At 38.4% G+C, this 23,028-nt stretch overlaps 1 protein-coding gene across 4 annotated transcripts in view; it reads left to right on the forward strand.

The window, feature by feature from the left end:
- The window catches only part of PhKgamma (phosphorylase kinase gamma), a 55,424-nt gene that overhangs the window by 15,398 nt on the left and 16,998 nt on the right, over positions 1-23,028 (forward strand). For 2 of the 4 annotated variants that reach the window (XM_071691365.1, XM_071691367.1), the window contains exons 6-8: positions 13,664-13,754; positions 20,636-20,665; positions 22,831-22,937. In XM_071691365.1, the coding sequence (XP_071547466.1) occupies positions 13,664-13,754; positions 20,636-20,665; positions 22,831-22,937 (228 nt within the window). The remainder of the gene's footprint in view (positions 1-13,663; positions 13,755-20,635; positions 20,666-22,830; positions 22,938-23,028) is intronic. The other 2 variants (XM_071691364.1, XM_071691366.1) reach the window with 1 other exon arrangement.

Below are 23,028 nucleotides of genomic sequence, written 5' to 3' on the forward strand. Positions count from 1 at the left end.
TTTTCCAGAAATATCCTTTTTAGTAGATTCTAAGATATGGCAGGAAGCTGTTTAACAAATGTTTTATTTTTCAGATTTTTTACCTCAAAAAGCCACCAGCTAAAAGATATATAGGGAAATGGTTTCAATAAGTGAATTTGATTTCTCTTTTAGATATGTTATATTCATGGTCATAAATTTTGTTTGTCCTAATTTTTTTTATTTTTTACACATTTTACACAGTGTCTGTGGTGTAATTGTTAATAATCTGAAAACATGGAATCCATCAAGGTTTTTGAAGGAGTAGCAACATCAGTCTAGGTTTACAGTCTGACAGGAGTTCTCCAATATTCCAATATATGTAATATTCATTTGTTTGTGAGTGATTTTCATTGCATTCTTGACAGGATTGTAGTTATAAGGATATCTTATTCAGTCTTATTCTTATGAAAATTACCACTGTTGACAGTTTTCATTGTGGTACATTTATGTCATGTGGCATATATGTATAATTTTACCCAATCTTTGACACTCCTGCAGCACTCAGGAAGCTAGATACACCCACTGGGTGGGACCACAGGTCAAGAAATGTGATAAAATTGTGTATTTATCTTTATGGGATGATCAGAGGACAACTGAGGAGAAAGTGTTCCATGCCTTCAATAAGGAAGTTATATGTTGGGCATGAGGGGTCTGAGAAAGCAGTATAACTTTGCTCTTATGCTCCACTGGTGTCCCCCCTTTCCCCCTCCCAAAGTTTCTCAGGCTGTTTGCTCCTTGCCAAGAAGCATTGCTTTTCATGTATACATCCAAAAATCCTCTTTTCGGGGATTTAATGCATGCTGCAAGGATTGGTTAAGCTCTGCCCAGAATGATTCTAGTAGAGCTGAGGCCTTTTCTTTTACCATCCTTAACAGTTTGGAACAGATGGTTATACATCCAATGCAGATTCCTGACCATCATGACTGCTCTTCCAGCACACTTGATCTCTTTCTTACTTCTGAAACCTCTCACTACAGTTACACTGTTTCTTCCCTCCTTAAGGTCCTCCAACCATCTTATTTCTGTCACTTCAAATTAGCACACCCACCCTCCATCCCTCCTTGAAATGGTAACTTTGGTACCTTGGGAGAGCTCCATGGTCATCCGTGCATGGCTTTTATTTTTTACTGACTTTCCCAGGGACAGGTACTGCTTTGCTGACTCGGATGCCTTGTGTTGCGCTGAAGTCATAGCAGAGGTTGTCTTGACTGAGATGGAGTCCAACATCCCATTACTAATTAGATTTATCATAGTTTTATCACCTGCTGTAATGCCTTTTGTATTAGGTATAGAGTATACCAGGCCATGGAACTTCTCCCTTCCCCTGAAATCAACTCCTCTTTCATTTTTATTTAGAATCACTGCAGAGCTGTCCTTTGTAAAGTTAAGCACACCTTCATGAAAAGAAAGCATGCTGATTTGACTACTTATTCTGTTGACAAATGTTTCATGACTTTAACAAAAAGGATCTCTAATAGCTTCTGTAACTTAACCTTTTCTCTTGTCCTCCAGCATGATCAGTCTAGTGCTCTCTCCAGCTGATGAAGCCTTTTTTTTGGGCATTAGTTGAGTCTGCTTGTATTTCTGTCTCCATCACTTCTCAGTGAACTTGTGCTATATGCTGTTATTCTCCTCATGCTGGGTTGTCTCTGCATACTGTCTCAGCTCTAACTGGACATGGTGTATGGCCCAGATAGTGTACCCCATCATGTTCTAAAAGAGTATACCTCTGGGCTAGCTCCAATCTGTACTTTCCTTGTTCACTTTTGTTTAAAAACCCTTACTTTTTCTTCCTCTTGGGAGCATGCCTTGGTGTAGCCATCCCTGAGAAAGCAGACTGCCCTAACTCCTCTAACTATTTATTGTTCTCACTTCTGCTTTCTCCAAAGTCTTTGAAACTCTTTAATTTTCTTTTTCGTAAATGGATTTTGCAGTGCTAGGTACACTGGTGATCTCTCCTTTGTAAATCACCTCTGGTCCTCTTCTTGGTCAAACGTTTGCTTTAGCCATTAACTTCTCCAAAGTACTTGACAGGATGTTGCATAAGACTTTCTTCTTTAAACTCCCTTCCTTTGATTTTACTGCTTCTCTCTGTTTCTTTGCGCATAATTTCCTCATTGGCATTTCATTGCAGTGATCTTTGATTGAGCAACTTGCACTTCCTTATTTATAAACAGTGGTATTCCATTGGATTCTGTCCTGTTACATGCTTTCTTTCATCTCTCAGTAAATGATCTCTCTTCACTTCAAACCCTTTTCACTCGTATGTTGATAATGCTGCTTTGCTAACTAGAACTCACTTTCCCTTCTCCCAATCTCCCATACTTGTTTTCTCTTTTTCTTTCATTTCAGACTTGTGCAGCATCTTGGAATAGAGAACCAGTATCCTAGTCAGTTAATTAGTGTTATGTGGTGTAAGATCATCTGCCTGGGTATGCCCAATTTCTTTGCTATAAAACTCATGAGAATGTGCTGTCATTAGCATGGCTGAACGATGACTGCCTGGGGTGGGTGGGATGGGGGATTATTGCACACTGTCAACTCTGCAACCATCTAGGCTCATTGGGTAGCCTTGAAATAGAAGCATGAAACTTGATGCATAAATTAATGTCCACAGGAGTCTCTCGCCTTCAGTAAATATCCTTCTAGAGGAGTTAAGGACAGAGTGCCAGTGTGCTTTTTTTTTTTTTTAACAACATTGATGAAGCCTTGTCAAAAGTGACTTCTCATTCATGGTGTAACCTCTGTGAGGCAGATTCTGTCAACACACACACACACACACACACATGTGCACTACCTTGCTAATTGCGGGAAATGGTGAATACGTAGAGAGAGAGAGAGAGAGAGAGAGAGAGAGAGAGAGAGAGAGAGAGAGAGAGAGAGAGAGAGAGAGAGAGAGTGAATTGGAATGATGGGGTATACCAGGGTTAACATGCTGTCAACGGACTGAACCAGGGCATGTGAAACATCTGGGGTAAACCATGGAAAGTTCTGCAGGGCCTGGATGTTGATAGGGAGTTGTGGTTTTGGTACATTACACATGACAGCTAGAGACTTGAGTGTGAACAAATGTGGCCATTTTTGTCTGTTTTCCTGGAGTTACCTTACTGACACAGGGGGTGGTGATGCTGTTTCCTGTGGGGCAGGTTGGCACTGGGAATGGATGAAGGCGAGTATGAATATGTACTTGTTTATATGTATATGTGTATGCGTATGTATGTGTATATGTTGATATGTATATGTGTGTGTATACAAGTGGATGGGTCTTTCTTCATCTGTTTCTTGGCACTACCTCAATGGCACAGGAAACAGCAGTTGAGTATAATGAATAGATAAATGAATGATTTTGTTTTCATACTTGTTCACCATTTACTGCATTAGCTAGGTAGCATCAAGAACAGATGACAGAGCCTTAGAGGGATATCTCAGTATTCTTTAAAACCTCCTCTTCATTTCATCTTACTGATATTGGGGCTATTGTGTGTTCCATTGTAAACTTCACAGAACCTCTCACCTTAAAGCCTGGTTCTTGGATACTGATCTTCATTTTCTAATCTCCACTACCATAGAGATCAGTGAGGTATGAGTAATTTCCACAATTATATCTCCTCTTTATGTCTTGTATCACCTCAAGTCTTTTTATGTCCTCATTTACCATGTAGGCAAGTTTGAATGTTATATCATCACCTCTTCCTGTTGATGTATCATATGTTATCAACATCCACCCTAGTATGTGGGAAGATAAGATTTAGCAGTGATGGGGTATCAATCCCTCTCATCCTAGTATGCATGCTGACATGTTGGGATGGGAAGGTTTCTTGATTATACTTTAAAAACTTGTGTCTCCATGACTTCCTATCAGTATGAGAATCCCAGTTTATCTCTTTATGATTGAAATACCCCGTTATCAGCTGTGTTTTACAGTTTCATGTACCATCCTTGTTCTTTTATTTTTATCATTATGTAGTTGTTCTGTATCATTGAAATTTTATGAAGGATTATATAATATTTACACCACTATTCATTTCATTCCTACAGCTGCTCTTCCCTATAAGTATTGTTTTGAATGGGCATCCTTCACTAATTCTTAAAACTTTTGGCTGTATTTTATGAAGAGGGTCAATCCCCCCTCCCCCTTGTTGTTTGCCATCGCTTTTCCTCCATTCTATCATGTTACTTAGGCAGAACAGGTGAGGTCTTATCTCTTTATAAGATTTTCTTCCACAACTCCAATAATATCAGGTGTACTTTCCATTTTTGTATCCTTGAAATTGAGTTCTTTGTTTTTTAATTAATAATTCATCAACATTCATAGATATTGCTTTTTGTGTGACATTAGCATCTTCTAACACTCCTGCCCTCTCCTTGGTGCTGGTGGGACTGCTTTGTCCTCATGTCATTTGACATCTGCTTTTTGCTTCTCTCCCTCTCTTCTCTTGATTTATCACTTTTGATGAATACTCTGCTGAATTCCACATTGTCTTTAAATTTCTTAGCTTTCCTAAGTGCCTCATGATTAGATGACTCCAAGTCAAATGTCAGCATAACTGGTCACCCCTGTACATTGTGTGTGTGTTTGTAGACCATTATGTTATTGGGCTCCACCTTCAAGTAAGTGAAAGATCACCTTTGGTGAGACTATTATCATCAGTGGACAAATAGGAGTCTGGTCTCACTGAAGAACTTTTCACTCTAAAGAATCCATGATATGCCCTCTCCTGTATGGAGTGCAGCCTTGAAGCTGCAGGAGTCCCTTGAAAGGGGTTTTGAGATGTATGATTGATATAAACGCTTTTTTTTATTCATATATCTGTCTGGTATCCTTAGCAAGCTTTCAGGTTTAGAAGATATGCTTTTTGTCCATGTATGATGAGATAAGAACACAGGTGTTGCTTCTCCTGTGTTTTAAAGCACTTAAAGTGGATAAGGTCTGTTTGTTTCTTGCAAGGCAGTGAGAGCATAAAAGCAGTGATTCCATTCACTGAGGAGGCCCAGAAAAGTAACTAGCATTATTTACATTATAGTTTGGTTGCTAATTATTTTTGATCATTCACTTGTGATAATGATGGGATCGCTCTTCTTGGCTATGTATGCAAGCACATCTTGTTTGCTTGTCCCTTGTATGTCTCTTTTTCAGACTTCCAAGCCATTTTTCCTTGTAAAGGACAACCAGTCCAGATTTTCAGAAACCAAGGAGGTTCCTAATACATCACCATTGACTTGAACACAGAGTCAGCATAGGGGCAGTAAGGTTTATGTTAAACAAGAAACTCTTCAGCAGATGTATTTGTAGGAAAGCATTAGTTTGATGAAATTGTAAAATTCTAGAAAATTTATAAAATTTTTCTCATGACCAGTGATGAAGGTATAGTAGCATATGGTGAGTGTGTACTAATGCATGTGTATATTAAAAGACTTTAAGAATATTTTCATAACTAAATTTGTTGTATGGAATGTGGCCTTTCATAAGTCATACTTTTTTGCTGCATGAAACAGAGCATAAATGCAGATTTAAATGAATATCTTTACTCCCTTAAAATTTGACTATTTGTCAGTCCCAATCATTTAGTCTAACTTTGGCTTCTTTCTTAAATTGAACATTATGTTGCCTTATTTTTTTGACCTTGCTTTATTTTCTCATGATTAATGTTAACATGCATGACATCACTTAGACCCTGGAGATGCAGACTTTTTTCAGCTAATATAATGTGAATTTCTTTTTACAACAATCATATAATAAGAATTTAGACTATTGTCATTTCTCATATCAGTGGGATTTGTCTTGAATTGTATATGTCTATTTCTGTATGTTTTTAGATTAAATGATTATGGTTGATGTGAGTCTTGGGCCTTGAATGCAAAAGAAAGAAAGTGGACATGTTGGAAATGAAATGCACCGTTAGGCAGGGTGATCACATAGTCAATGACAGGATAAGAATGAGTTGTGGTAATAAATGCAATAAGATTGAAAGAGCTGAGTTGTGCTGGAATAGTTTGTATATATATATATATATTTCTTTTTCTTTCACACTATTCGCCATTTCCCGCGTTAGCGAGGTAGCGTTAAGAACAGAGGACTGAGCCTTTGAGGAAATATCCTCACCTGGCCCCCTTCTCTGTTCTTTCTTTTGGAAAAAAAAAAAAACGAGAGGGGAGGATTTCCAGCCCCCCGCTCCCTCCCTTTTTAGTTGCCTTCTACAACACGCAGGGAATATGTGGGAAGTATTCTTTCTCCCCTATCCCCAGGGATATATATATATATATATATATATATATATATATATATATATATATATATATATATATTTTTTTATTTTTTTTTATTATACTTTGTCGCTGTCTCCCGCGTTTGCGAGGTAGTGCAAGGAAACAGACGAAAGAAATGGCCCAACCCCCCCCATACACATGTATATACATACGTCCACACACGCAAATATACATACCTACACAGCTTTCCATGGTTTACCCCAGACGCTTCACATGCCTTGATTCAATCCACTGATAGCACGTTCCTGGGGATAGGGGAGAAAGAATACTTCCCACGTATTCCCTGCGTGTCGTAGAAGGCGACTAAAAGGGAAGGGATCGGGAGGCTGGAAATCCTCCCCTCTCTTTTTTTCGTTTTTTTTTTTCCAAAAGAAGAAACAGAGAAGGGGGCCAGGTGAGGATATTCCCTCAAAGGCCCAGTCCTCATCCTCTGTTCTTAACGCTACCTCGCTAATGCGGGAAATGGTGATTAGTATAAAAAATATATATATATATATATATATATATATATATATATATATATATATATATATATATATATATATATATACACATAATGCATATACATACACGTCCACACATGCAAATATACATACCTATACATCTCAGTGTACACATATATATACACATACAGACACATACATATATACCCATGCACACAATTCACACTGTCTGCCTTTATTCATTCCCATCGCCACCTCGCCAGACATGGAATATCATCCCCCTCCCCCCTCATGTGTGCGAGGTAGCACTAGGAAAAGACAACCAAAGCCCCATTCGTTCACACTCAGTCTCTAGCTGTCATGCAATAATGCCCGAAACCACAGCTCCCTTTCCACATCCAGGCCCCACACAACTTTCCATGGTTTACCCCAGACGCTTCACATGCCCTAATTCAATCCACTGACAGCACATCATCCCTCGTATACCACATCGATCCAATTCACTCTGTTCCTTGCCCGCCTTTCACCCTCCTGCATGTTCAGGCCCCGATCACACAAAATCTTTTTCACTCCATCTTTCCACCTCCAATTTGGTCTCCCACTTCTCCTCGTTCCCTCCACCTCCGACACATATATCCTCTTGGTCAATCTTTCCTCACTCATTCTCTCCATGTGACCAAACCATTTCAAAACACCCTCTTCTGCTCTCTCAACCACGCTCTTTTTATTTCCACACATCTCTCTTACCCTTACGTTACTTACTCGATCAAACCACCTCACACCACACATTGTCCTCAAACATCTCATTTCCAGCACATCCACCCTCCTGCGCACAACTCTATCCATAGCCCACGCCTCGCAACCATACAACATTGTTGGAACCACTATTCCTTCAAACATACCCATTTTTGCTTTCCGAGATAATGTTCTCGACTTCCACACATTCCTCAAGGCTCCCAGGATTTTCGCCCCCTCCCCCACCCTATGATTCACTTCTGCTTCCATGGTTCCATCCGCTGCCAGATCCACTCCCAGATATCTTAAACACTTTACTTCCTCCAGTTTTTCTCCATTCAAACTTACCTCCCAATTGACTTGACCCTCAACCCTACTGTACCTAATAACCTTGCTCTTATTCACATTTACTCTTAACTTTCTTCTTTCACACACTTTACCAAACTCAGTCACCAGCTTCTGCAGTTTCTCACATGAATCAGCCACCAGCACTGTATCATCAGCGAACAACAACTGACTCACTTCCCAAGCTCTCTCATCCACAACAGACTTCATACTTGTTCATACTTGTTAACGCTACCTCGCTAATGCGGGAAATGGTGATTAGTATAAAAAATATATATATATATATATATATATATATATATATATATATATATATATATATATATATACACATAATGCATATACATACACGTCCACACATGCAAATATACATACCTATACATCTCAGTGTACACATATATATACACATACAGACACATACATATATACCCATGCACACAATTCACACTGTCTGCCTTTATTCATTCCCATCGCCACCTCGCCAGACATGGAATATCATCCCCCTCCCCCCTCATGTGTGCGAGGTAGCACTAGGAAAAGACAACCAAAGCCCCATTCGTTCACACTCAGTCTCTAGCTGTCATGCAATAATGCCCGAAACCACAGCTCCCTTTCCACATCCAGGCCCCACACAACTTTCCATGGTTTACCCCAGACGCTTCACATGCCCTAATTCAATCCACTGACAGCACATCATCCCTCGTATACCACATCGATCCAATTCACTCTGTTCCTTGCCCGCCTTTCACCCTCCTGCATGTTCAGGCCCCGATCACACAAAATCTTTTTCACTCCATCTTTCCACCTCCAATTTGGTCTCCCACTTCTCCTCGTTCCCTCCACCTCCGACACATATATCCTCTTGGTCAATCTTTCCTCACTCATTCTCTCCATGTGACCAAACCATTTCAAAACACCCTCTTCTGCTCTCTCAACCACGCTCTTTTTATTTCCACACATCTCTCTTACCCTTACGTTACTTACTCGATCAAACCACCTCACACCACACATTGTCCTCAAACATCTCATTTCCAGCACATCCACCCTCCTGCGCACAACTCTATCCATAGCCCACGCCTCGCAACCATACAACATTGTTGGAACCACTATTCCTTCAAACATACCCATTTTTGCTTTCCGAGATAATGTTCTCGACTTCCACACATTCCTCAAGGCTCCCAGGATTTTCGCCCCTTCCCCCACCCTATGATTCACTTCTGCTTCCATGGTTCCATCCGCTGCCAGATCCACTCCCAGATATCTTAAACACTTTACTTCCTCCAGTTTTTCTCCATTCAAACTTACCTCCCAATTGACTTGACCCTCAACCCTACTGTACCTAATAACCTTGCTCTTATTCACATTTACTCTTAACTTTCTTCTTTCACACACTTTACCAAACTCAGTCACCAGCTTCTGCAGTTTCTCACATGAATCAGCCACCAGCACTGTATCATCAGCGAACAACAACTGACTCACTTCCCAAGCTCTCTCATCCACAACAGACTTCATACTTGTTCCTCTTTCCAAAACTTTTGCATTCACCTCCCTAACAACCCCATCCATAAACAAATTAAACAACCATGGAGACATCACACACCCCTGCCGCAAACCTACATTCACTGAGAACCAATCACTTTCCTCTCTTCCTACACGTACACATGCCTTACATCCTTGATAAAAACTTTTCACTGCTTCTAACAACTTTCCTCCCACACCATATATTCTTAATACCTTCCACAGAGCATCTCTATCAACTCTATCATATGCCTTCTCCAGATCCATAAATGCTACATACAGATCCGTTTGCTTTTCTAAGTATTTCTCACATACATTCTTCAAAGCAAACACCTGATCCACACATCCTCTACCACTTCTGAAACCACACTGCTCTTCTCCAATCTGATGCTCTGTACATGCCTTCACCCTCTCAATCAATACCCTCCCATATAATTTACCAGGAATACTCAACAAACTTATACCTCTGTAATTTGAGCACTCACTCTTATCCCCTTTGCCTTTGTACAATGGCACTATGCACGCATTCCGCCAATCCTCAGGCACCTCACCATGAGTCATACATACATTAAATAACCTTACCAACCAGTCAACAATACAGTCACCCCCATTTTTAATAAATTCCACTGCAATACCATCCAAACCTGCTGCCTTGCCGGCTTTCATCTTCTGCAAAGCTTTTACTACCTCTTCTCTGTTTACCAAATCATTTTCCCTAACCCTCTCACTTTGCACACCACCTCGACCAAAACACCCTATATCTGCCACTCTATCATCAAACACATTCAACAAACCTTCAAAATACTCACTCCATCTCCTTCTCACATCACCACTACTTGTTACCACCTCCCCATTTGCGCCCTTCACTGAAGTTCCCATTTGCTCCCTTGTCTTACGCGCTTTATTTACCTCCTTCCAGAACATCTTTTTATTCTCCTTAAAATTTAATGATACTCTCTCACCCCAACTCTCATTTGCCCTCTTTTTCACCTCTTGCACCTTTCTCTTGACCTCCTGTCTCTTTCTTTTATACATCTCCCACTCAATTGCATTTTTTCCCTGCAAAAATCGTCCAAATGCCTCTCTCTTCTCTTTCACTAATAATCTTACTTCTTCATCCCACCACTCACTAACCTTTCTAATCAACCCACCTCCCACGCTTCTCTGCCACAAGCTTCTTTTGTGCAATCCATCACTGATTCCCTAAATACATCTCATTCCTCCCCCACTCCCTTTACTTCCATTGCTCTCACCTTTTTCCATTCTGTACTCAGTCTCTCCTGGTACTTCCTCACACAAGTCTCCTTCCCAAGCTCACTTACTCTCACCATCCTCTTCACCCAACATTCACTCTTCTTTTCTGAAAACCCATACAAATCTTCACCTTAGCCTCCACAAGATAATGATCAGACATCCCTCCAGTTGCACCTCTCAGCACATTAACATCCAAAAGTCTCTCTTTCGCGCGCCTGTCAATTAACACGTAATCCAGTAACGTTCTCTGGCCATCTCTCCTACTTACATACGTATACTTATGTATATCTCGCTTTTTAAACCAGGTATTCCCAATCACCAGTCCTTTTTCAGCACATAAATCTACAGGCTACATATATATATATATATATATATATATATATATATATATATATATATATATATATATATATATATATATATATATATATATATATATTTTTTTTTTTTTTTTTTTTGCCGCTGTCTCCTGCGTTTGCGAGGTAGCGCAAGGAAACAGACGAAAGAAATGGCCCAACCCACCCCCATACACATGTATATACATACGTCCACACACGCAAATATACATACCTACACAGCTTTCCATGGTTTACCCCAGACGCTTCACATGCCTTGATTCAATCCACTGATAGCACGTCAACCCCGGTATACCACATCGCTCCAATTCATGCATACACACATGCCCCACAGGACACAGCATTGCTACTCCCCTGCTAGCATGAACCAGATGCCCATTTTATCAACCAACCTTTAAGGGTTGATGAACATCTGGGTTGACTGTGGACCATCTGCTGAAACCAGGATTCGAACCTATATGCTCAACCCTGGATAGCCTGTGTTATATTGCTCTCTATGTCCTTATGGTGTGTGGCATTTGTTGGCTTGGTTGGTTTTATTGATGAAGCATGAGATGGTGTGGTCTAGGGATGAGAAATTATCAGACATGAAGTTTTAGGGTTTGGATTTAAGGCGTGTAAGTGCTAGCCAATATCATTTTTGCAGAGTGTGGGTGCATGTTTTTATGGTAGCTCTGTGTTGGTTGGTGGGCTAGGGAAAGTGTGAACGGAAATGGAAAGTGGGCAGAGGAGAGTTCATATCATGTGCTCCAGGTAGTTTACCTCAGGGATCTTTGGTATGAGTGTTGAGCTATGCAGGATGGTGGGCATTGAAATCATCACATGGATAGGTGTTGGGTGTATTGGTCAGGTTCTCTAGTTGAGCCATGAGATGAATGAATTGGGTTATTTGTTAAGGAAAGACTATTATTGATATAATGGTGGAAGAGATTATTCTATATAATCATTTTGAAAGAAAATCACTTTTAAATAAAATTGAATGGATTTTAGAGGTGTAAAAAAGGAAAGTAGATGGAATCAAGACAGAAGACAACTTAGTAGCAACTGGGAAAGGCATTATTGATGAGGTGAACATTGTACTAAAGTGATTCAGGAATGCGTAAAGATTGGACCTGGGACATTCCATTACAAATTTAATGTATTCAGTATGAGTAAAAAAAGTTGAATTAGAATTAAGGAAACCAAGGATATGGTGGACTCTTTTGCCATGGCCATACCCATGATGTGTAAGGCGTGCTTATTTGCATTCTTTGCACTTGCTGGAGATGATACTGCAAATCTGTAAGATTCTTAGCTTCTTTTGCTTAAATTTAACCATAGCTGTGGCTTCTAAGACATATGAGAGTGTCACTCTTGGTGTCAAACGTGAACACCAGTCCATATCGATCCAAGATAAAGTAGATCTGTTGAAAAAATGGACTGTGGTGTTTTGGTGCATAAGCTATGTGACATCTACATTATTGGTTCATCAACTGTTTATGATATAAAGAAGCTAAAGAAGCAAAGGGAGAAAATATTGAAATTCTATGCAGACAGCAATTCCAAGAAGCAAATGACGATTAGAAAAACCATGAAAGATGGTAAGAGTACTGAGCATGACTGAGTGATGATGGAATGGTTTCGACTCCATCGGAGTGATGGAGTGGACTTGTCAGGTAGCATGATAATGGACCAGGCTAAGTTGTTCTGTAAAGAACTTAACTTACAACATGAGTGTGACTACAGTGAAGGATGGCTTCAAATGTTCAAGAAGCATCATGGAATTTCCATGAATAAAGTGTGCAGAGAAAAGCGGTCTGCAAACCACAAAGGAGCTGCTGAGTATGTAGATGAATTTGCAAAACTCGTAGCTGACAAGCACCTCAGTCCTGAGCAGGTGTATAATGCAGATGAAACTGCATTATTCTGGCGATGCACACGTAGGAAAACACTAACAGTAGAAGACGAAGACCCCACAGGATTCAAACAATCTAAGGACAGACTTACCATCAAACATTTAATATTTGCTTAATTTAAATTTCCAGCAGTCCATGGTATACTTTAGACACATGGGAGATGTATGATTAATAGGTTAGAGGTGTGATGATGAATTATTATTACATGACCACGGTTGGTCCAGCAAAATGGTTAATCCGGCAAGTCTTTGGAACCAAGAGTGCCGGAAAATCAGTGGTGTACCTTTACCCACATTTGATATGTTTGTGAATCTCATTTTCATACGATAATTCCAAGAACAAAAGCCTCTCAGTTTTAGCAAAGTCATATAGATATGTACATGGTAGCAGTTACAAGTGATATGATATCTAGTAAAATATTGCCTTTGCCTTGTATGTACTGTGCTGAAGGTACATTCAGAAGTGATGTCTGTTTTTATCATTTCTTTGGTTCTTAAGGCATCTTCATTGCTTCTTCCTTCCTTCGCTGTACACTTAGGAAAACGTTGGGTTGATAAATACTTTTAAGTTTCTCATATAATTTTGTGAGAGATAGAACATGGGCATGATAATATGATGCATGGTCTTTAAGTAAAATATCTATTTTAAGTGTTCACTAGAGAGTTTTCGTTTGATTGTTTTTTATAGATCTGAAACATGACTGTTTATTGTATATGTCTTGTGAATGTTAATGACTTGTAATTTTTTTATTAATTATCATGTTACTGTCGCTTTTATGAGTATCCTCATAATTGTTCCAATTACAATTGTTGTTGATGTGTTGGTGCAGAAGTTTGTGGTACGCCGGGCTACTTATCACCTGAAGTTCTGCGCTGTGCCATGTATGAAGGGTCCCAAGGATATACTCATGCTGTTGACTTGTGAGTCTAACCCATTTACTGTCACACTTGTAGTGTTACACAGAATACTCACAGAAGTCTTATACTTTGAGTGTAAGATTTTCAGCCAACATTCACGTAATATTTGGATGCTTTGGCTTGCTTGGCAGTGTTCATTGCCTGTTATATGTATTTACAGTTGTTATATAAGTTGTAAAGTGTATTAATGATACTGCTTTTTTACTAACTGATTGCCACTGAATTTAGATTAATGTACACGTTGGATTATTTAGTATAGAGGTATTGATATTTTTCTTACATTCTTTTCCCTTTACTTACTAATGAATTATTGTTTGTCGGTAACAAGCTTCACCATCACCACCATGCATACATCATTACATAGCATATGACAATACAGGGGTAATTCTTTCTCTTGACATGTTTTAGGTATTTGATAGGCCTTCTGGTCACTATTTTGCATGACATATTGATCAAGCTGCTTATGTACTTTCTTATTTTAAATTAATGGGACTATAAGAACATGATTGACAGATACATTTTTATCTCTTTCACTGCTGATGACCCATATCTAGTTTAAGATATTTTACCAGGAAAATTATTATATCTTTCACTGCCGATGACCTATATCTAGTTTTAGATATTTTACCAGGAAAGTTATACACCAGTCAAAACCAAATTGGGTGAAAGGAAAAAGAGCTAGAAGAAAAAGAATATAGAAATTAATAAAGGCTCACTAGATGTTTGTAGAGAGGACTCTTAAAGGTAGAATGGTTATTAGAAGAGGGAAAAACAAAAGAAATAGGTTATAGAGTGGATGTAAGCAAATGAGTCCTCTCTTCATTAGTTCCTGGAACCACCTTATGACACAGAAATGGCCAACAAGTGTACACACGGCTTATCTGTTTGGGGGAATAATATGGTATCATATATATTGGGGGGCAACAGTTAGATACTTACTGGGGTTTAAAACATGGTGGCAGGGATACAAGAGTAATGGTCAAGATAACACCTGTACAACACGGAGAGGTTGGCAGCATTGTAGCGTACAGAAAAGGATGGATGGAGAGAGTTGAAACCTGCTGACTTGTTCAGATGAAAAGCCTTTGGTTCCTTTGATAGAGAGTTGGATGTAGAACCAGTACTGGGGGCTCTTGTAAAGCAGCGTTTTGTAGACTGACATTTAACAAGAGTGACATTCGAGGATAAGGTACATGTTTTTAGAGTGACACTTAGACCTTCCAATAGGGACATGTTTGATTTTTTTCCTTACCATGTTGAATATTCTTTTCCACTCATAAGTTTGTAGCAGATGTACAGTGTTTGGGTTGAGGAGTTACAGAAAGTGAGAGTCGTGGTAAGTGGTGTGATGAAAAAAGAATAGGTATCAAAAGCCCTGCTTAAGATGAGATGTTGGAAGGTGGCAGGAGTGGATGGTATTGCACTTTTCCTTACCATATTGAATATTCTTTTCCCCTGATAATGAAGTATGTAGCAGATGTATGGTGTTCAGGTCGAGGGGGTATGGAAAGTGAGAGTAACAGTAAGTGGTGTGATGAAAAGGAGAAGTAGTGAAAGCCCTGTGTAAGATGAAATGTGGGGAGGTGGCAGGCATGAATGTTATTGCTCTTGAATTTCTTAAGAATGGGGATGACTGTGTTGTTGATTGGTTAGTTTGGATTATGAACTTATATATGAATCATGTTGAGATGCCTGAAGATTGCCAGAATGCATGTTTAGTGCCATTGTATAAATGAAGGGGAACAAAGGTGAGTGTTCGAATTACAGAGGTATAAGTTTGTTTGAAAGTTAAGTTGTTTGGAAGAATGGTGATTGAGAGGGTGGAAGCATGCATAGAGGATAAGAATCAGGAGGAATGATATGGTTTCAGGAGGGGTAGTGGATTTATAGATCAGGTATTTGCTTTGAAAAATGTGTATGAGAAATACTTTAGAGAAACAAAGAGATTTGTACTTGGCACTTTTGGATCTGGAGAAAGCATATACTTAAGTTAACAGAGATACTTTTGGGAAGGTGTTATGAATATATGGTTTGGGAGAAAAGCTATTAGAAGCAGAAAAGAATTTTACTCGAGAGAGTAAGGTATGTGCAGATAAGTAGAGAGGAGGGTGAATGGTTTCAGGTGAAGGTGGGTCTGCAGCAGGGTGTTATGTCATCATGACTTTGTTTATTGGTGGGGTCATGATGAAGGTAAATGCAGGAGTCTTGGAGAGAAGGGCAGGCATGTAGTCTTTTGGGCATGAGAGAGGCCCGGAAAATGTGTCAGTTATTTGCTGGTGGCAGATTCGAGTGAGAAACTGCAGAAGTTGGTGTCTGAGTATGAGAGAACATGTAAAAGGAAAATGTTGAGAGGAAATGCAAATAAAAGCTAAGTTTGGCAGTGCAAAGAGACATTTTTGCCTTCCCAGATAGAGAACTTTCTTTTCATACACTCCTGTCTTTCTGCACTGCTAAAGTTAATAACCATGCTTTCACTCACATTATTTCACATTTACCATCAGCTTTCTTCGTAATGCACTCTCCTACACTCAAGACATCAGTTTCTGCAGTTGCTCACTCAAATTTGCCACCAGTGCCTTATCAGCAAACAACAACCAACTTACTTCCCATGCCCTCTCATCTTGAACAGACTGCATGCCTGCCCCTTTCTCCAAGACCCTTGCATTTACCTCCCTTACCACCCATCCATGAACAAATTCAACAGCCAAGGTGACATCATACGCTCCTTTCACAGACCTGCCCTCACCAGGAACCACTCACCCTCCTCTCTACCTACCTGCACACATGCCTTACTCTGTTTATAAGGACTCACACCTTATATTCTTAACATCTTCCCCAAAGTAGCTCTGTTAACTCTTTCATATGCTTTTTCCCAGATCCATAAATGCCAAATACAAATCCTTCAAATTCTTATGTTTTAAGTATTTCTCTTACACATTCTTCAAAGCAGACATATCATCTACACACCCTCTCCCACTCCTGAAACCACAATGTTCCTTTCCAGTCTGATGTTGTGTGTATACCACCAGTCTCAATCACCACTCTTCCATGCAACTCACCAGTTACACTTAAGAAACTTATACTTCTGTAATTCAAACACTTAGCTTTGTTCCCCATACCTTTATACAGTGGCACTATATATATGCATTCCATCAATCCCCAGGCACCTCACCATGATCCATGCATATGTTGAAAATTGTAAGTAACCAATCAACAACAAAGCCACCTCTTTTTTAAGAAATTCATATCCAGCACCATCCATTCCAGCCACCTTGCGTCATTTCATCTTAACAAAGCTTTGACCTTTATTTTCTTCAAACCATTTTCCAGGACTCTTTCACTTAATGTTCCTTCCTAACCCAAGCACTCTACATCTGCCACCATTTTCTCAAGTTTGATTAATAATCCCTTTGGGTAACATAACTTCTGATGCATGCCAAGATAATATATCTACTCTTTTCTTCCAATTACTTCTTGCTGCACATTAAGATTTGCCCACAGAAAAAACAGTAATTACTTAAGACCTTTCTTTTGTTATGGGCCAGAAGATAATGAATATGATATTTCTTGTTGGTAGGTTCTGGTACACTAAGTGCGTCAGTCCTTGGTCAGACCGTATTAATGTGCTTGTAAAAGGTAACTTCTCTTCTGCTGTAATTTTTACATCTGTTTACATTCTCAATCTTTTATTGCTTGAGGTTTCCATATTTGAATCATGATGTGTTGAAAAAATCACTCCTGTTAGGTTAACATTCACCAAACTGGTCATTATAGTTCAACCAAACCAAACTTTTTGGGGAGGGATATAAAAAGGAAGAAAAAATATCCAGATGGTGAACTCAGCCTTGCTATTGCTAGTGCATCTTGAAATCTCAGTTTTTGAAAAAAAAAAATTTCCAATGAAGAATATTGTCCTTTTCTTCTTGGGATAACCTCTTAGGACTCATGGTTAAATATTGGTATAAGAAAAGTATCACCTGGAACAGATATAGCAAATTTGTTCCTAAACACAAGGATGACGAGCAAAAGTTACATCCCTTCACTCCCAATACAATGGAGTAACTGCTGCAGTAAACTAGTCATTTGCCTTCTAAGACTGTACCATGCAGTTAGTCATGTGATATCCCCACCACAAGCGAGTTAAAGGTTTCTGCCAATAAATCAAGGCGTGTGAAAGCTTTATTTTAAATGTGAATCATCTGATTTTTTCCCGGGGATTGTTACTTTAAGTATGTGTATATAATGCCTGAAAACTTGGTAGATGGATATTGACCAAATGTTTATCATAGATACCACCTACAAAATTTTACATCTGATTTAGTTTTGGAGGTTGGGTAGTGGGGTAAAAACACATTTTCTTGTTTCTTAGGGTAGTTTGTACTAAAAGAATTTTACACATTAGTGCATGGTGGCATATTTTGTCCTGTTTTCATATATACATGATACAGATTTATAATGTCCAGTACTTTACATCCTTTTGTTTTCAGCTCATATTGTCAAAGGCCACTCTGCTGAATATAGTGATGTGCTCTTTCTTCCAGCTATCCATCTCTCCTGTCATTTTAAAGCTGTTTACTGTGATTGTTGTAAGATGAGATATTATTGTCTGGTTAGTATAAAATTTGGTAAACATGCTTTATCGGGACTTTGATATTTTCAGTACCCAGCTTTTCCTGTGTAAAATTTGATTGAGTAAGTGTTTTATTGGCTTGGGATGTGCGCCTTTGTGTGTTTGCTTCACACTTTAACAACAGTAAGCATTAGAAGATTGAAGCAATTTTTAGTATATAGTCTTATATTAAGATGAATATAACTAGAATTTTGTATGTACTTGTGTGAAACAATTATGGGTAATTTCCTTTGTACTTTTATTTCTCTCCATCATTCATGATTAATTTATGTTATGGATGTTCTCTTGGAATGTACCGATATTAGATTTACTCATTATATGATATGCTGCTGCTATTTGCAAACAATAACTTGGATGAGTTCCTTAACCTATATTTTCAGTCATTATGTGATGGAATCATTGTTGATTTTCAGGATGGATTTATGTCTTCTTACTGACCTCTATGAGAAAAGCACATGTTGCTGAGTATGAACCAAAGATGGTACAAAAGAATTATGTTCTTTGCATTTTCAAGAATCTTTCCAGCTTTTTTTTTTCCAACAGTGTTTAATGGAATAATGGGCCACTGCTTAATATCATGCACTAGTGTCAGCTCATGAGTACTCTACCTTCAGTAGTTTTTACCTGGATCTAGACAGATGTGATTTAATGGAGTTCTGTAAATGATGTCTTAGGTGAGTTCAGTGAACAGCATTTTGCTTTGATATATGACAGTTTTATATCATAAATAAGACTGAATTGGTCTAAAGTTTCTTTGAATGTCAATAGAAGAGGTAATATAAACATTTTAAAAACTTCTACTTAAAATGCTAATGAATAGACACTCATATATGAAATTAAACATTTGGTATTGAAAGAAAAAGGTTAATAATTTTGTCAACTTTTTGTGTTTGCAGTCAGTGGAACTGTGACACATTATTTAGTTTCATTCAGGAGTGTTTTTTCATTAGTACCGTACCCTATTTTTTAATTTTGTCACTACTTGATAGAGCTATTGCTCAATGTTTAATTTCACTTAAGATCACATTCCTGTTGGCTCTATATCTTCAGTAATTTTTATTCAGATTAAGACCAAAGATGATAATCAGGTCTCTGTGAACAGTATCTTATATGAGTTAGATAATTAGTATTCTGTATCACTGTGAAAATTATTCTCCTTTTTGTCTTAGAATATGCTCTTGCCTGGTAATACTCTTACTCAGTAACTTAGGTTTGAAATATAAATTGTTCTACATGATTTTAACCTTTCACAGCAATAATGGAAAACCCTGAGATGGCAACTTACATTTAGCTGCAGTAACAGGGTTTTCTCATTAATTTTCAAAATAACATTGAAAGATCCTGCACACTTTGCCCAACACCTCCCCAGTTGGGAAGTGGCACCAGGATCAGAGAAGATGCTGCCCCGTATGGTGGCTGACTGAAACTTTACACGCAAACAATAGCTTAGTAAGCTGGTGGCCGTCACCTATTTTGTGATTCATTTATCTCTTTTTGTCCGTATTTGCTTTGTTTTTGCTTTTATTTATGTACTTTTTGAATGTTATAATGTCAAGATGTGTTTTATATTATGATTCATAAATAATTGTAACATAAAATGTTTTTGATGAATGTTTATGATTTAGCAACACTCAGCTGCTTAGTGTCCTTTTAAGTCTGGCACTTTAATTTATATGAGCCCTTTACAGTATGTGCATCATTATTAGTGTGTGTTATGTATCGTAATGCATAAATATAGATGTATATACAGTGCTCTTGATGAGTGCTCATGAATTGGCAATGCCATGTTGTTTAGCATCCTTTTAAATCCTGTTGTTTGATTTTTGTGCCCATTTATTTGTTTATGTGTTTGAAGAGCAGGAAATCTGTTTAACTTAATAAAGTTATGACATCCTACAGGCAACACCCAAATGTACTTTTACTTGAATTATCTTTTTGTCCCTCTGCCCCTACTGTCAGATGTTGCTTTTAAGGAAAATTAATACCAGAAATGGAAACATTATGGATTTGCCCAAAGAAGTTTTGAAAAAGATGCATTTACTGTTTTCATATTTTGATTTAGAATTAGCACTTCAGGAATACAGCTATTTTTTCATTATTTGGCTAGAGGGTTAATATCACCAGTATTTTTGTTTGTATTTTATGAAGTTGTGGTCCTGTTTTAGAGCAACATATGTTTCAGCTCAGAACTTTGGCCTGAGTATCAGACCACTTATAGAATTGCTGGTTCATGTGTCCCTTTTATATTTTCCAGATGGGCGTGTGGTGTTATCATGTATACACTGTAAGTTACCATTTATATTATTTTTGATTTTATCTATGTTGATGGTGATTATAGTAATGAACATCAGGAAATACAGATGTGAGAGAAACTGGAATATTTGACAGCCTTTTTTCTGGAAGTTATACTTTAAAACAATCTAGGAAATGAAGTGAATATGGTAGGACATTAGTTTATGTTACCGATTCTCAAACTTCTTTAACCCACAACCAATCAAGTGGGATTTTTGTTTTTCCCCCAACCCAGCATAGAATATTATTTTGACAGTCTCCCTTCTTGTCCTTCACAAGTATTTTTATCTACATGCAACTGCTGTCAGAGAAAACAAATCATCCCAGCACACCCTATATTGCTGATTTTCATCTTTTAATCTAAAATTTGCCTCCCATCCAAACTCACAATAAATAGTACTCCTCTAGTATTAGTCGGGGTTAACTACTGCTAATTTCACACAGATTCTGCAGTAGTGAAATAAGTGAGCTTATTATGAAAATCCACGTGTAATTTTCACAGTAATCCCATGACCCACCTGACCCCTTCACACCGTACTAGTGGTTATGACCCATAGTTTGAGATCCGCTTGTGTATAGGAATTCTAATTAGCTAAAACATGACTCAATAAAAGTTGCTTGCACATGTTCCATTATACATAAGATGCATTTGTTCATCATCTTTGGTAGCCCACACATGCCTTCGCTTACAAGGCTGGTCTACTGCTACACAGTATATTGTTTAGTGATCTTGTGCGTCATTGTTAATTTTTGCATGCATTTGCATACATTATCACATTTTAAGGGATGCCTCACAATAAACATTTATCCACCAGAAAAATGAAAGTATTTGTTTTTATTCTTCTAACTTATTGTGAAGTTGACAAATATGACATTAGACATGCCATGAAATCACATTAAAGTACCACTGTTAAAAGTTGTAAAATTAGTAGTTGTATACAAGATTGTAAGTTACAGGAAAAAAAAAAGAAATGAATATACAAGGTGGATGGATGAGATTAGAAATGCTTTGGAGAAAATAAATGCATGTGGTTGATTGCTCAAAAGGATTATACCAGTTGATTCATAGCAAAGAAGGAAGAATATACGATGTATAAGTGGAATGTGAAGGTGACAGAAAGTTAAGGTTGGTTATCTTAGGGCAAGAGCAATGGAGAGGATGTCACTTCTGTTGAATGAAATGTGGAAATATGTGAAGGAGTGTAAGGAAGTGAATTTCACACTAATTTATGGAAATAGGTTATGAGAGGCATCACTGTCACTGTTTTGAAAATGAACCCAAGATTGACGTATGTACAATATGTGAGGCTTCTGAGAATAAGGTTTTGTGAAACAAGTGGTGTTCCCATTGACCTCCACATGTTATCCTTGCCACAAGGTAAGATAACTTTATAGGTACATGAAGGTAGATAGATAGAATCTCTCTCTCTCTCTCTCTCTCTCTCTCTCTCTCTCTCTCTCTCTCTCTCTCTCTCTCTCTCTCTCTCTCTCTCTCTCTCTCTCTCACACTCTCTCATTATGTTGCATGTAAAGGGGGTGCTGTTTTCATGTGTGGTGGGTTGGCGACAGGAATGGATGAAGGCAGCAAGTATGAATATGTACATGTATGTGTATGTTGAAATGTATTGGTATATATATGTGCATGTGTGGGCATTTATGTATATACATGTGTATGGGGGGGTTGGGCTATTCTTTCTTCTGTTTCCTTGCGTTATCTCGCTAATGTGGGAGACAGTGACTAAGTATAATGATAGGGGATAGGGGAGAAAGAATACTTCCCACGTATTCCCTGCGTGTCGTAGAAGGCGACTAAAAGGGAAGGGAGCGGGGGGCTGGAAATCCTCCCCTCTCATTTTTCTTTTTTTTTTTTTCCAAAAGAAGTAACAGAGAAGTGGGTCAGGTGAGAATATTCCCTCAAAGGCCCAGTCCTCTGTTCTTAACGCTACCTTGCTATCGCAGGAAATGGCGAATAGTATGAAAGAAAGAAAAGATATAGATATACATTTTCATATTGCCATTTCCCGCATTAGTGAGGTAGCATTAGAAAAGAGGACTGAGCCTTCGAGGGAATGTCCTCACTTGGCCCGCTTCATTACTGTTTATGTATATTTTGTATATTTTTCCAGAAAATGCTAAGTGTTTCTTGATTGGTTTCAGCTTGGTTGGCTGCCCCCCATTTTGGCACAGAAAACAGATGGTAATGCTCCGTAATATTATGGAAGGGAAGTACTCATTCCAATCTCCAGAATGGGAGGATATAACAGGTAGATAGTTAGTGAAGTTTCTTTGTATTTGTGTTTTTCTCTCAGTTTGAGGGAAGTAGACTAGATTTTGATTTTGGAGTGTCTTAGGACA

The sequence above is a fragment of the Panulirus ornatus genome, chromosome 50 (assembly GCF_036320965.1).
Source record: "Panulirus ornatus isolate Po-2019 chromosome 50, ASM3632096v1, whole genome shotgun sequence".
In the NCBI taxonomy this organism is placed as follows: domain Eukaryota; kingdom Metazoa; phylum Arthropoda; class Malacostraca; order Decapoda; family Palinuridae; genus Panulirus; species Panulirus ornatus.